We start from the raw sequence: 16,372 nt of genomic DNA, 5'->3' as shown, positions 1-16,372 counted from the left end.
AACTCGGCCCATGATGGATACGGCCCAACAAAATGAACAAGGCCCAAAAGGTATACGACCCCACAATAGACATAATCTAACAAGATAAACAAGGCCCGAACTCGGCCCACGATGGACACGACCCAATAGGGCCAAAATGACTAAACTGGGCCCAAATTTGGCCCACAATGGGTATGGCACAACAGGGCCCAAGATGACTGAAGTGGGCTCAAATTTGGCCCACAATGGGTACGGCCCAATAAGGCCCAAACTCAGCCCAACTTGGCCCATGAGAGGCGTTCTTCATCCCATTTCGTTCAGGAACAAGGAGGAAGGGAAAAAGGAGAAGGAAGAGGGAAAGAGCCCAGTGGTAGTCAGGCCCGGATGGTCGGAGGTCGACGGCCACCTGACTGCAGTGGTTGTCGACGGCCGCTACGGGGGCCAACGGGGAGGAAGACCGAGAGAGCTCTTGGTTTGGGTCCAACTTGGATTATCTAAGAATAGAAGAACAAGGAGAAGAGGAGCTCACCAGCAAGTGGCGGAGAGGAAGGACCAGAACCAAGGGTAGCGAGTCCGGGGGGCTGGCGGCGTCGGCGGCACTTCTGGCAACAAGGTGGATCTTGAAATAGGAAAAAAAACAAGGAAGAGAGATCTCGGGTGGTGATGCTTGGCCGGGGTGGCACGCCAACCACCGAAGGAGGAGGAGGGAGGAGAGGGAGAAGAAAGCTCGATAGTGGATCAATGGCAGAGGGATGAGGGGTTTTTATAGTGGGTTTTCTAAAGGAGGGCGGCTCGTTCACTGCCACAATTCTCGCGGTGGTTAAGCATGAGCAGCGGCTGTTCCTAGCGGCCGCGGTGCTGCCGCGACGCTATCGCAAATCGTTTCTTCCACGGACATAGTTCTTCCATTCTTCAACTTTCTGCTTTTTATCTTTTCTCTCCTTTTTTTGGCATCTGAAACAATTGATCAGGTCAAGCCTCTCCAGCGATCGTGTTTGTTAGAGGAGTATCGCTGCAAACCCGCACATAGAGGGTGAATCACAATCTTAGAATATATCACACGCCTCGAGCCACGCAAGCTCTTTTCAATTTTCTGATTTTATTCTAGTAGATTATTCCTTTATAATACTTTTATAAAATAAAAATATAGCAGTTTCTAGGCAAAATAGGCAACATAATCAACCCATGTTTCACACTGAATAATTAGGAAATTAGTAGATGCAATGAAACTTACATGGATACAACTACCAGTAGCCTTCTAACAGCCTTCCTTTCAATAAATTTTTACTTATTTAAAAAGAAAGGACTTCTAACATCCTTGCTATGAAAAACATTCAGGAGATAAATTCAATTCACAATCATTGACATAGGATCTTCTCCTGAAAGATGATGACCCTTCTTGTACACATACTCCCCCTCGGACTGACTAGTGCCAAGTTACCATTCCAATTGACAGCTATCTTTTACTAACAAACCAACCAACGCTAAGAAATATCAGTGACTTTTTATCAGTCCTCATACAAATGATAGCTGACTTAGGGGAGTGCTTCTTTTAAGGATGTCATAAAGGACTCAACATGCTTCAATCCTTCTTCAGTAGAATTGGCTTCTCCTAATAGCTTAACAATGGCGCTACCCACGATCACGCCATCAGCTCCCCATAATGAAAGCTGCAATATTTGTTCAACTCAATCTCAGAAACAAATCAGCAAGTGCATTTAAGTTCAGTTGTTTAAGAATGACTAACCTGTCTAACATGTTCTGGTTTTGATATGCCAAAGCCAACTGCGACAGGTTTTGTGGTCACCTGAAAAGAAATGAAAATCTCTCTTAGAATCAGAAATGGTCCAGCCTATAATAATCTTCATCAATATTCAATGCTCGACATAATAAATTAGTTGTATGCACTCAAAGTGTACCATAGGTCTAGGAGGAAAAATGGCTATACTTTTCCTTTTCTTTCTCTCTTTCTTTGTTTTTGTTAATATGTTTAGAAACATGGTGGTTGTTCACCACCACAGAGGTTTAAAACTGAGACCTCTCCTACAGAGAGATGAACAAAAACCAGTCGAGCTAACAGCTATCAGCAGAAAAATAACTATATTGTTAAATCTAGCAATCCTGCAATTTGCAAACATCTAAGTGAAAAGAACACTTGGGAAAGATCATGTGATACTAAATATATTCTTTTTCCAATTTCATGTAAGATAATAATTTAGAAACTAAGACACAGGGAGAAGCAAACCTCTTTAATTTCCTCTAAGAGAAATTGTACTTGCAGATTCACAGAAGGACGTGCACCAGTAACTCCAACAGAGCTCACCTATTGAAACATATCAATAGTCAATTAAAAATTCTAATAGATAGATTAATATGAACAAAAATACTAGCAACAAGTCTTATACCATCCTTGCTCAATTATTTCGAAGTGGAATTCTTCAAACAAAAAAAAAATAATCTGGTCTCATCACATACCTGCATTAAATCCTTTTTGCTGCTTTCCTGTTCTTTTTTAATCTTTCAACCTAAATCCGGAACCACCTCTTAATCTTTTCTAGCAAAGCCCAAATGCCAAAAGCAGTTCTCTCTCACTTCACCCTAAAATTTTTCCATATCACTATTCTAAAAGAAAACTTTCCTAAATAGCCGGTTTCTATTAGAGCCAAGAAACATTGTTTTCTTCTTACTTTGTTGGTCTTGATTACTTTCTCATTAATTTCAAGTGTTTGCACGATACTATTTTATATTTCTTGATCCTCACAGCCCATCGTTTCACAGAATTTCGATAGCCAAAACATCATAGCACCCAAAGGAGAGAACTAGGACCTGAGATCATAACGCACTAAGTTAGTTGAACTATTAGGACTTCAGACAAGAAGTTTCCTCTAGATACCCAGAAAAGATGATGTGAAGTAAAACATATAATGTAACAACCCAGGACATCACCCAAAATGGCTAGCCGGAAGGTATTATTTGGATTCGTTGATCCTACATAAGTACCCAATATCTACCCAGCAAATAACCGATATGGGACTAAACATATGCCCGCACAGGTCCTCACATATTCCCCCCTTTCAAGCTCTGACGTCCTCGTCAGACTAAGGGTTCAAATCCATTCAAATTTAATCACAAACACCACGATCAGCCTGTGGTCAGCCCCAATAGAACCATGTTGCAGTGTCCCCTAGTCCACATAGGTTATAGGCTGGGTCCGCTCTGATACCATTTGTAACAACCTAGGACCTCACCCAAAATGACTAGCCGGAGGGTATTATTTGGGTTCCTTGATTCTGTATAAGTTTCCAAGATCTATCCAGCGAATAATCGATGTGGAACTAAACACATGTCCGCACGGATCCTCACATATCCAGCTTTCCTTTGTGCAAGATTTTTTACTCCATTTAAGATTTAGTGCGGAACATATGGATCAGATTAGAAGCTACACCCTAAGCATAACCACAAAAGCCTTGTTACAAACATCTCATATATAGCTTTATTACATTAAATGCTCAAGTTAATTATGTTAAGGCTGGTTAGGAATTGGAAACATGTGATAGATTTTGTTATTTTGAAATGGTTTTTTTCAATATTAGTCAATAATTATTTCTTTACTTTCTCCATTCCAAATCATCTTTCTCGATTTCCTACATAATCTTCAATAGGTGCCATGTGCTTTAAATAGAGTTTCAAGGTCATCACACTTGTCAGAATTTATTTTCCATAAGGTAAATTGAAAAATCTTTTAAATGTATTTGTAATGACTGCCCTGCAATTTGACAAGAGCAGTTGGGCAGGTTAGAAGTAGTTGTGCCACTGCTTTTGTGTAATACTTCTTGCCTCAACCAAACAATGATACAAGAAAATAATATTTTTAGACACCATAAGGTTTTTAATAACTAAAGTTAGTACTAGTAAGGCAGTTATTCAGGAATAAAAGTTAGGACCTAATAAATTGAATTACAAGAAAGCAGTTGACCATCCCCTTGCAGGCAAGCAAATTATAGCTGCATTATGAATCTTATGGCTTTTATGTTTCAACAAATGCTGGTACTAACAAATAAGTACTTGAGAACAACAGGAGAAAATGATATGATCGGGTAAATCAAATGCAAAGAAAGCATGGTTAGGGCTGCTTTAAAAACGTATGCTGAATGATATAATCTTGAGCTAGCTAGTGACATGAGTAGGGCTGCTTTAAAAACATATGCTGAATGATATAATCTTGAGCTAGATAGTGACATGAGATATGGCAATATGAAATGGATTATATCACCACTAAAGATGACATCAAAAATCAATTTTTGCATCTAATAGGATAGTGTAATCTAAACCATAAAAGATAAATAATTAGGTTTACTGATGAAAAAACTTACAAGGTACACAAATCCTTCTGAAGCTTCAGCAATTGCTTTCATTCTATGTTTTTCAGTAGTAGGTGTAGTAAGCTGAACCTTTTATGCATGAAAATCATATTCAAACATAAATCAGAATAATATTTATAGAGATTAAGAGAAAAATAACTATGCATTCTGGTGATTCTGACAAAATACACTATGTAGTATATATGAACAGTCTAATTCACTAATACACCAATGCATAGAACAGATTACTACTGAGGAATTCATTTCTGATTGAAGTGTAACATCACCAATTATTTGTTCTTCCCATTAAGTGTTAGTTTTCTTCTTAATAAACAGGTAAATTTTTTGAGAGAAATGGATGAGTAAATTGATCTCCATAATTCTGTCAAGTATTTCATCTCCAGAACCAAGGAATGCCGTACCGGTCCGTACCGGCCGGTACGGGCCGGTACGTACCGGTCCGGTCCCTGACCGGTACCGGACACAGATGAAAACCGGTATTTCCGGTTTTCTTCTGTGAACCGGCCGGTACGGAGACCGTACCGGCCGGTACCGCTTGGTACCGGCCTCGTACCGGTGCGAACCGGCCGGTTCGCACCGGTACGGTGTTTTTTTTTGGGGGGGGGGGAAACCACAGCGCCTCGCTGTGGTTTTTTTTTTTTTTTTGATGGGAAAGAAAGTGGTCCGGACCGGTACGGTACCGGTACCGTACCGGTCCGGCCGGCCACCGGTACGCCGATCCGGACCGGTACGGCGGACCTTGTCCAGAACCATATATATATATATATATATATATATATATAAATATATATAATAAGAAACAGATGCAGGATGAAAGGACCTACTAAATCAACATTCTTCCTAGTGGCCTCTTTTCTCAAACTTGCACTCTCTTCGAGGGGAAGGTCTGGTACAATAAGACCTGCAAAATAGTGGTGGTCATTCACTAAGCTTTCAAAAGGACAACAAAATAGTAACTGATGATAAGCTGGAATTTCTGTTAACTTCAAAGCTTTAATTGAATATTGAGAATAAGTTTAGTAAAATGATAAAGTTTCATCAATAAATCTGGTAAAGACACCTTGCAGAGATTATTCTAATGCATACAATCAATTAACACAAGTAGGCTTATTCTTCACATGAATAGCTTTGGAGGTTTTGGATAAAAACAACACATGCCTTTCCATATAACCACCGCCTTTAATATGTAAATTGATTAACATGTTTTTCATATTTGAAGCAAAAATGTCTGATGCAGAGTTAGAAGCTGATGACAAAATAAAGGCCACAACAAAGGCTACGATTAAATACTCAACCTCAGGGAGTGTCAAAGCTTGGATATCCATTAAGAAATCAGCAGAAACAGGATGCAGAAGTAGAGAGCACCAGGATCTGATCATAACCAATATGATCTGATGTCGATGTACCCCATGGCCTAATTCTTTCCCACCACATTCTGGGAAGGTAACTATTCATATAATTGACTTAGTGGCACTATCTATGCCAAATTGATGTAAGTGATAGGGATGCTGTAATCCAGTCATCGGTCCCTACCTCACAGTTAAGTGAGATTTGAGTTGGTTTGGCTTTCTGTAGCATCAGCTGTCATCAGCAACCATAACAATACTAAGAAAGATTCAGAAGAAACTAACCAGGAAGAATAGGGTATAAGAGACCACTTTCATTGGATCTAGAATCTAGAGAACTTGGAACACATCCAGAATTGCTCAAAGCTGGAATTTCTGTGAAGTTAAATTAATTCATCGAGAAGCACTTTTACTCTCTAGCTGTTTCCAATAGATGATTATTTTTACAAATTTAGCCTGATTTACATTTCTCAATGTTTTAATCATGAGTCACTAAGACTATATATAGCCTTCTACTCTCAACTCAATGGTATACTTTTGTAAAGATGTGGATTTCCTAGATAGAGTGGTGCTGACTCCAGGTGTTTGAAACTGGTGCTAATCATTCTGTATCTTTCAACTTAGAAATATGGGTTCCAATCAACAGGAAGTAGATAATACAAAGTTGAGGCTCACCATGATTAGTTGTTGATTAGTTTGGAACTCTTTTACTCATAGGCTCAGCAATGAGAATGGCAATAAGTATTGAGAAACCTACAAGCTGAATGATGAATATAGTGCATGCTATTGTTGCAATTTTTGGGTTCAGTTGGTCTCTTAAAAAAATCAATGGGAAGAATACTTTTCTTTGTATCTTTCAGTATCTTCATATTGAGTGCCTTCTTCGGATGGTCTCATCATCAAATGGACATAGAGATTGCTTTTCTTGGCATTATCTTGACCTGATTACGTATAGCCCTTGTGCTTCTGCTAATTCATATTTTCTGCAAATTCATGTGGTCTTGATGTGAATTTCCGATAGTTGTCACAATTAAGACGACCTCTATTATATACGTCCATGAAATTTACAAAAATCTATCTTTCAGTCTAGACATGGAAATCTGGGATAACATGTATAATCAGCATAACTGACTAAAACATGCTTGAAATGCATCAGAGTTCCCTAGTTTAACTCTTGGTAGTGGAATCCAGTGTAAGCTCAATTTTAGCATTTATTTAATATATGTTAGGTGTTTTTGCATCACCATCTTTATCATCTAATACTAGTATTGGACACTATTATGCAAGGTATGCCGTACTGTCCCAGACCGAGAAGTACGGACATACCGTACCATACCGGTTTGGTACCGGTATCCAATACGAGTGGCATATTGACACTCGATACGTCAAAAAAACTCCATATTGTACCGTACCAACACTGTGCTAGTGCGGCACCGGTATAGGGTCCAGTATCGAGATGGCAAACCTTACTATCATGTAATGATATCCTATGGTTATCAGAATTGACTTTTTTTGGATAATAGTTTTCAAGATAGAGGTCTCACATATGAAATAAAGAAAATCAAATTCTTCTTAAAAAAGAAACTTATTCAAACATAAGGTGAAACAAGACCACATTTTAGTTGAAAGAGTGATAAGGCTTTTTAGTTATAATTTTTGAAAAGAATAAATACATAAATATTATATCTCTTCATGAAACTCTAACTAGCATGCACAGAATTAGCTCAACATCATGTTAATGGGAATATTATCTATAATCTCTTTCTGAAAGGTTATGTATAATGAATACCATGAAAGAGAAATTTCATATAGTAAGCTATCATGCAATCTTGTAGCTGAATACTAAATCCCGTTTGGATACCGGATGCCAAGTAGTATATGTTCTTATATCTTGAAAATCATTACTAGAAAAAAGGAAATATTCATGGTAAATCAGACTAGGTAACAGTTAGTCATAAAATTTATATTTTGATGTGAAAATTTCAATCCAAATCATGCATTACCTTGTACGCCACAATCTTTTAAGGCAGACAGGAACCAGTCCATATTATGCACGAATATTAGATTGTAATATGAAAATATTGCAATCGGACAAGATAATTGAGGGACTACCTGCCAAAATATTATAGAAAATTATGATTAAAAGAAAAGGAATGACAGAGAGAAGTTCCAGTCTTCAAGATGTAATTAAAGTGGGAGAACTTAATCCAATGGTGACTGGAGTCCTCCTCTGCTAACAAACATCATTTAAGGAACATGAAAAGTCCACTTTAGATGAAGATTTTTGGAGATTTTAGCAAGTAGGCATGTAGCAGAATGAGCTTGTTTTCCAAGTGATAAATTCCTGGTTGATAATGAAACATGAAACCAGATGAAAAGTCACAGTACTCATAAAAATATGGCAACCATAACCACTTTGCCCTGTCCCAACTATTTGGGGTCAAGTTTATCACTCCCCCAAAAATACCTGTTAAGAGCAACCCTCAGAGTTATTTCAAGCTTTTCCAAAATCTTTCTCCCAACCTTTATCTATGTTAGTCTAGGTCTTTCATTCTGTTTTAGATCTTCAATGCAGATTCAAATACATCTCCTAATCAGAGCTTCCTTAAATCTTTGTTGCATGTCCACACCTTCTCAACTATCACGTTCTCCTCTACTAGTAGCACTCCTAAGTATCCTGCAATGCACTCAACTCTCAAACTATCTTTTCTAGTTTCACCACACACCACCTGAAAATTATCATTTTTGGTGCACATTGTTTAGTTAGACACGTTTTATTGCCCCACTCCAAAGAATACAACATTCAGGCCTCATCTTCTTATAAAGTTTTCCCTAATGTTGCCAAGGATTCATTGATTGTGGAACACTCAATTTTCTCCACCTGATTCAGCTAGATCAATGTCTGCCAGTTCCATCTTCAACTATTTCTCCATTCTTTTGTATAATGGGCCTATATTATTGATACTGCATTTCTTGATCAATTTTGATAAAAATCTTATTTCCTTTTCTCTTTTTATCAGAATTTATTCTATACATCTGGTTTTTATCTTGCTGATTTTCAGACCATCTTCAAATATTTACTTTCTTGAAGAACAAAATGCACTGATTACATCACATAGTTATCCAAATCTTCTGAAGTAGACCCTGGCTATATATTTAACTTTGATAGTTGTATTTTGATAGAAAACAAACAACAAACAGAAGATTTCAACAAAATGTTTTTTTAGAAAAATTTTGCCTTCAGGCATTATGAAATTTAACCTCGTTTAGCAATGATGAACAACAAGATGATTGGTGAAACAGGATGAATCAAAACATGATAAACAGCTATTATATAGTCCCTCATAGTTCTATCTGAGATTCAGATTTATTATGATGTTATGAAGATTTTAAACTTTATAACTCATTCACGACATCTCTTTTTTTGAATTATAGGAGCATTTTGTGCAGGACTTCATAAAATTTTGCCATAACTAAAATGGTATGATCTAAAATCCATTCTTTCAAGATTCAGCAATCACCCGACAAAATTCAGAAACATTATTAGGGGATAAAAATTAAAGAAGGAAATAAATCAAGAAATAGTTCAGTAAATACTCAAACATATCATGACTACACAAAATGCGCTTTCATAAAAGTTTGTATGGTATTTTAATCAAAAGCTTTTGATATGTGATAAATTTTCGACCAATTATTCCATTGCAAACTAAGAACTCTTTCTTCCCCCATTATTGTATCAGATGCGGTTTGAGAACTGAATGCATGTCTATAGATCATTTAATCATAATCAAATGGAAACTATGTTTAACTTTCTTTAAGGACATACGAGATATTTTCTTATAAGCAAAGGTAAGTTATGATATTTAAGTAACCTGACTATAGTAGTATTGGATGCAATTTTTTCCTATTGCCAAGTCATCATATATTCCTCTCTCCATAAGTCTCTTGATTTCTAGCAGTCAAGCCATGAACAACTACAACTATGATAAGTCGAAATCAAAGAGATGAGTTTTGAAAGGGTTGTAATTACTTTGAATCCATTTTGAATTTTTAAAAGAATCATGGACAAAGTCAATCCATTGTTCTAAATTATAATAGTCTTAAACTCTAACACAGTTCAAAGACTAAGTAATTTGACAACAGCTAACAACTCATAATAAGATCAGATTTTAAGGTTATGAGACACTTTGGCCAATCAAGTTCTCTGATGGCTAGTTTGGACAGCTGATAATAATACTAACAATAAAGGGCGGAACATAAGTCAGCAACCTTCATAACTTAACATAATAAACAGTTATTTTGTTGTGAGGACATTTACCTCCTTTAACATGGAAAAGACAGCACGGGGGTTAGTCCCGTTTGCTAAGGCCCGTTTACTAGAAGCCTACAAAAGATCATATGAATGAAACAATAAGGTTCATGGTAATGAAAAAAATTCGAATCAAGGAAAAGTGAACTAATAGTTCACCCACTAGGGCCCATTTGATATTATTGCTTTTGTTTTCTGTTTTTTGTTTTCAAAAAAAAATCCAAGACAAAAAAATGAACTGAACAACATGTACTATGAAAATCTTCTATTTTTGAAATTGTTTGTAAAATCTTTAGATTTTACGGTAGCAAAGATTTAATACTTTTAAAAAAATGAAAATGAAAATAAAAGCAAGGAATAGAAGAAGTTTTGTGCAAATGCTATTTTCAACATCTATCTCGATGTGGCATTTTACTAATCCGTGGAGAAACAAAAACACAAAAACAACAATAATACCAGATAGCCCCTTAGATATTCTCCCTTTCGAAGAATTTTTGGAAAAAAATGTTGGTGAACAGGATTCACTGAACAATAAACTTCTAAGAAATATAAACATATAAGAAAAGTGATTGAAAAATGTTGTTCTGGTAAAGAAAATGAAGAGAAGTCAGAGTAGTAACCTGAATTACAGGACCATCTGCAACAGGATCGCTGTAGGGCAAGCCCAACTCAATTATATCCGCACCCCAATGATCAAGCAGTTTCAGTGCTCTTGCTGTCGTCGCTAGATCAGGATCGCCAGCGGTAATGTAAGGTATAAATGCAACCTAAGCAGTTGGAACAAATTCTAATTCTAAGTAAGTTACAAAATAAAAAAATCAGCTACCTTTATCATTTTCATTTCCCAAAGAAAATCCTCAAAAAAAGATTATTACTTTGCATTTCTTCCACTCAAATATATCAGTAAGTTCGTTTCAAGCATCCACATGCTAATTCTAATATTATGTAGCATCATAAAAGAATTCACTTGTCATTACCCCCCCAAGAGCGTGGCGTAAAAAGCATTGTTACTAAATCAGTGATGAATTGAGGTGGCGATCGGGGCAGGTCAAGTTGGATACAGGTCAGGTTGGATGCTTGTCGGATTAAAAATTCATCAATTCGAATTCGATCAATTTATTAAACATGTCAAAAATTCAGATCCAAATAAGAACTGTTTATTAAACTGGTAACTCGATCTAATCCCCACAATCTATTTATTAAATAGATTAAGTCAAGTTAAACAGGTTAAATAAATTAAGTAGATTTTTAACAGATTAAATAGATTAAATGGATTGGGTTAAATAGGGCAGAAACAAGTTAAGCAGATTTTAAATGGATTAAATAGACCTTAAATGGGTTAGCTGACTCAACCCGATTTGAATATTAAATAAGTTAAATGGGTTAAACTGGTTAAATATTTGAAATTCAAATTTACCCCAAATATTAAATGGTTTGAACGGATTGATTTGTTTATGGGCTGAATCCGTTTAGCCAAAATCCAGACTTGCTTACCGCAGGTTGAATAAGGAGATGGGTTGGGTCCCAGTTTGCTGCCTTAGATGACATTGCACCCAAAGTGGATTTTTCTTTTTTTTTTTTAGAGAGAGAGAGAATCGTAGTTAACTCACTCCACATTTTGTTAAAGAAACAAAATGAGGGAAAACTTTGTATGAGGTTAAACACTCTTACAGCGAGCAGAGCTAGGATAGGAAGACGGGGTTGAATCCGTGGTGAGGTCAAAGTCCCCTTTTTTACATTAACTGTAAGGAGTGAATCAAGAGCCGTGTCGAAGAGGAAAAGCGAGCTTATTGACAAAAGCGTAGGACAAAACCTGAAAATTAGCGTAGGACAATGCCTGAAAATTGAAAGCCCAGGACCCCAGCTGTTGGGTCCGCACATTGCTCGCTTCCTCTTGGGGGGGGGGGGGGGGGGGGGGGCAGGGGATTCTAACTATCCATTATCTTCTTCCTTCCATCCGTAAGACTCGAAGCCGGACGACACCGTGGTGCCCACCATGTCTCCGACCAACCAACCGGCCTCTACTTTGTCTTCCATCGATGGAGAAGACGATCAAGTCAGAGATTATGATCTTTTTGTACGAATTTTTTAACACCCAGTGCGTGCAAGAAAGATTCTCTCTTTGGGGTTCGGATTGTGTCTCTCACATGAAAGATTCTCTCTTTGGGTTCGGTTCGTGATGGAGCGGGCTCGAGCTCAGGCAGCAGAGATCACACATGTAGACCTAGCCCATAGACCTTTGACAGCTCGGGACATCTGGGGCCCCCACACTGCTTCGGCTGCTCCACATAGGGTATTCTTTACCTGGAAGCCCCCACCCCCGAGTTTCCTCAAGGTCAATTTTGATGGCTCAGTTTTGGATGGAGGTAGGAGAGGAGGGGCAGGATTCGTCATCAGGGGGCCGAGCTCTGGCGCAGTGGCAGCGGGGGGCTGCCAATTTTTTGACACTTCGGTACCTGGGGCAGAGCTGCGGGCGGCTTGGATGGGCATGTGTTACGCGCGGCGAGTGCTTCAGGGGAGGTCTATCCTTTTAGAGGGAGATTCGGCTACTGTGATCAGCTGGGTCCGAAAGGGCTCAAGCAGTTATGGGGGGGTCCACCCCTTACTATTCGACATTTTTGAGATGGCGAGGGAGTGTGTTACATTCCGAGCCATGCATGCATACCGTGAGGCCAATGGGGCGGCCGACTGGGTGGCGGCATATGTTGCGAGCCACTCAGGAGGCACCCTATGGTCTGGAGAGAGAGAGATGTCCGGAGAACTTCGGGACCTTTTGTTTTCTGACTCTATTGGGTGTATTTGTACCCGTGTTGTATGAAATACCCGCTTTAGCAAAAAAAAAAAAAAAAAGAGAATGATTGCTTTTCTTTCGTGACATCAATCGTTGGATCGCGCCCTGTACAGAGCTTCAAGCACCCTTAACTTCTTTATTTATCTACTGCACAAATCGCAAAGCGATCGGATTTGGATTCTTTCGCGCAAAAGGTGCACCAATCCATCCCTTCGGCACCAGAATGATGCTAACGCGCAAGGACCGCCCTCATCTTATAATTTTTAGAATTTTTTTATGTATATCCTACTAAAAAATTAAATTTATGTGAAGATTCCCGTTTTCATGAAATATTATTTATACATAAATACTCATAATATAACAGTTTTTTTAACACAGTTAATAAAAGTCATCTGTATTTTAATTAAAAATAAAATAAAATATTAAAGTTATTTTTTGTTCTCCATCGCGATCACCTTATAAAAGTTTTCTTTGTATGCCTACCTATTAAAAATATTTTAGTCATTTTAATTTGAAACGGTTAATTTTTTAACAACATTAAATGGCGTGAGTATATATGCAAAAATAAGGATAAAAAACAAGATAAAATAGTAAAACAAGTGTTTTACCACGATATACATGCTAATATCAATTTTGGGAGGGTATTCATATAAAATTCAATATTTAGAAGGGTATTCATATAAAAAAACTTTATTTTTTATACCCATCTACATAATTCTCTAATGCTATGTGGCATGGCATATGATTTTTTTTGGAATTAATGACTAATCCATACTTTAATAAAAAATTCTATTGACTAATTTTTTAACCTCCGGTACACCAAATACACCACTTATGTTTTGTTTTTTTTTTTAACATCTGCATCCGCCTAAAATAAAAATGGAATTATCTATAGTCCGACTTTTAATAGTAGAGCGCAGATAGCCGCCACATCATTCATATTTTAGATGGACGATGCTTGTTCATCACAACATACTTCAAAAATGAATAAAACTTGTCCATCCTAAAAACAAATCATGTAGTGGTTATTTATGATGGTACTGTATTCTACGGTGAAAATATTATACGTAAAGAATGCAAATTCTGAAGCTAATGGGGCTGCGGACTGGGTGACTGCTTATGTAGCCAGTCATTCGGATAGTACCCTGTAGGCTGGAGATGGAAAGTTGCCCTTGGCACTCTGAGATATTTTATTTTTTAATTTTATTAGGTGCATCTGTATGTATTCGTCTGGTATGATTCATCTGCTTTAGCGAAGAAGAAGAAGAAGAAGAAGAAGAAAAGAATGCGAACTCTCAACAAAGGGTTGTGTTGGGGCACCGATGGGAGAGGAATTGGATATTAAACATTACACGCCGCTCCACCGGTACCGCGTACCAAATTACTTATCAAGGAATTGGTGCTCATGTAAACGACGTTGACTGAACTATAAATCACTTTTGAGGTTCCTGTGGATTTTTTATTGGGTCCGCGATGCTTCCCTCCCTATATTTCGGGCATTCATGTGGAGAAATAATTCCACCAAACAATGAGGAGATCTGGTTCACAGGATGCGAGGGTGTCGTTTTTAGCAAAAGTTTCACAGAATGAAAAACAAATATATAGCAAAAGAAAATTGGCAAAGAGGCGCATGCACACACACACGAACTCCTCAAGCCAACATATCCAGGCTTGCCAACTTAGTATTCAACCCTGGTGCAACGTACGTGGAAGGAGAAACATGAAAAACCCCTAGAATTAGTCATTGAGAAATCTCTATACTACGCTCTAGAATCATGGAGTTACAAAGACATTCATAAGAAAATGAGATGAAGGCCAATAGATCCATAGGCTTACTTTCCCTTGCTTCTTCAAATTGGAGAAGGTTTCGGAGATCCCGAGCGCCGGAGAAGAGGGGCCGAGAGAAGTCTTCAGGGCTTGGTTTGTGGAAGGAGTAAGCGCCGGAGAAGTGAGGCTGGGACGAGCAGCCTTTGGAAGTTGGTTGGCGAGAGGAGTATAGACTCCAGATCTTCTTCTTGAGGAAAAGAAGCAGAAGCTGCAATTTGGTACGAGGGCCATTGCGTTAATTAGTACGACAGAAGGATCACAACCGAGGAGTTCTTATAAAGTTTGTCGAAAGTACCACCGCATGAGGTAAACGTGGACCACGGGGACCGAGGCTTTGAAAATGTCTCAATAGCGGCCGACCGGCTAAAAAGTCCTTCGATGGTAATTTTTGTTGGAGTTTTAAATTTAAAAAAATTATTTTTTAAAAAAATAAATAAATAAGCCTTTATCTCTTAGAATTTTGATGGTTTAAATATTTTAAAATTGACGATTCTTTCAGAAAAATTAGGACTCTTCGCATAAGAATATTAATTAGTTTCTGAATGGGATGCCATATTTTCAAAACATAGTATGCTTCAAAAATGCAGTGTTTTATCGGTCACGAGACAAGTGTATCTAATAATTTAATCCATATTACTACTCTGCTTTTCGAGACGAGTTTTTTCTCTTTTTTTTCTTTTCTCTTCCCCCAAGCTTTCTTTCAAGTTTTCTTTTTCATCTGGGTATCTAAAGGCAGATATGTAGTAAATCACGTTCTTAGGGTAGTGTATATAATACATGCCTCGATCCAGACTAGTTCTTTTCAATTTTCTAATTTTATTTTAGTAAATTATTCCTTTATAATAACATTATAACATAAAAATATAAGCAAAATATTTTCAACAATAATTTTGATTGTACTAGAAATTGGTATATATATTTGTTTATCAAAATTTAATTTAATAGCGTAGAATTAGATTTAGTTTAATTATATAAAAATTTGAAAGTCTTAACTTCATTTAGAAGGTTGTTTTCTTTATAAAACCAATTGTTTAAGAAAGTTATATTTCTCTGAAAATTATGCAAATAGATTTCTACAATTTTAAAAACTGTACAAATTTTTTTTTTGCATATTTAAAATTTTTGCAGAAATTTCTGCATCTTTAAAAATAGTGCATAAATTTTCTGCAGATTAAAAATATGTGTAGAAAATTACTGCAGCTTTAAAATTTGTGCAGATTTTTTATGGCTTTAAATTTTATGCAAACTATTTTCTATAATCTTTAATTTCTATGCAAATTTTTCTGCATCTTTAAAATATGTGCAGAAAACTCGTGCATTTTTAAAAACTTTGTATATTATTAGTTGTTTTCAAAATACCTATTGCTGCTGCTTTGAAAAATATGCAGAGATTATAAAATTACTTTACTTGTTATACTTCTTAATATAGTTATTTAATTGTTATTGTAGTTTCCTATTGCATTATTTCAAAATCTAAAATTATATTTTTGAAAGCTATAAATTAACCATTCAAACATATAGGGCTAAACCTCTTGAAACTTGTGTTTGCAAAACCAATAAGACCAAAACTGCACAAATGGCTTTTTTTGATGATTATAGTTCTATCAAATCCAAAAAATTTAATAGTTCCTGTTGCCCAAGGAGACAACCCAAGAGGATGGGTGAATTGGGTTTTAATTAAATATAGACCAATTAAAAATATAATGAGTAATTAACTAAATCTATTGCAAGCAAATTA

The 16,372-nt window shown here is 36.8% G+C and overlaps 1 protein-coding gene across 1 annotated transcript; it reads right to left on the bottom strand.

The window, feature by feature from the left end:
- Positions 1 to 1,134: 1,134 nt before the first annotated feature.
- LOC113461676 (tryptophan synthase alpha chain-like) lies at positions 1,135 to 10,875 on the bottom strand. The gene is made up of 8 exons (XM_039114660.2): positions 10,637 to 10,875; positions 10,026 to 10,091; positions 7,711 to 7,819; positions 5,186 to 5,262; positions 4,353 to 4,430; positions 2,225 to 2,302; positions 1,727 to 1,786; positions 1,135 to 1,649 (listed from the first exon to the last, which is right to left on the bottom strand). The coding sequence occupies exons 2-8, from the start codon at positions 10,035 to 10,037 to the stop codon at positions 1,515 to 1,517; spliced, it is 549 nt and encodes a 182-aa protein (XP_038970588.2). The 5' UTR covers positions 10,038 to 10,091; positions 10,637 to 10,875; the 3' UTR covers positions 1,135 to 1,514.
- Positions 10,876 to 16,372: the final 5,497 nt, after the last annotated feature.

The sequence above is a fragment of the Phoenix dactylifera genome, chromosome 1 (genome assembly GCF_051530095.1).
Source record: "Phoenix dactylifera cultivar Ajwa chromosome 1, Ajwa_hap1_PhDact_Kaust_v1.1, whole genome shotgun sequence".
NCBI classification, from domain to species: Eukaryota; Viridiplantae; Streptophyta; class Magnoliopsida; order Arecales; family Arecaceae; genus Phoenix; species Phoenix dactylifera.
This window is presented reverse-complemented; position numbering and strand designations above follow the sequence as displayed.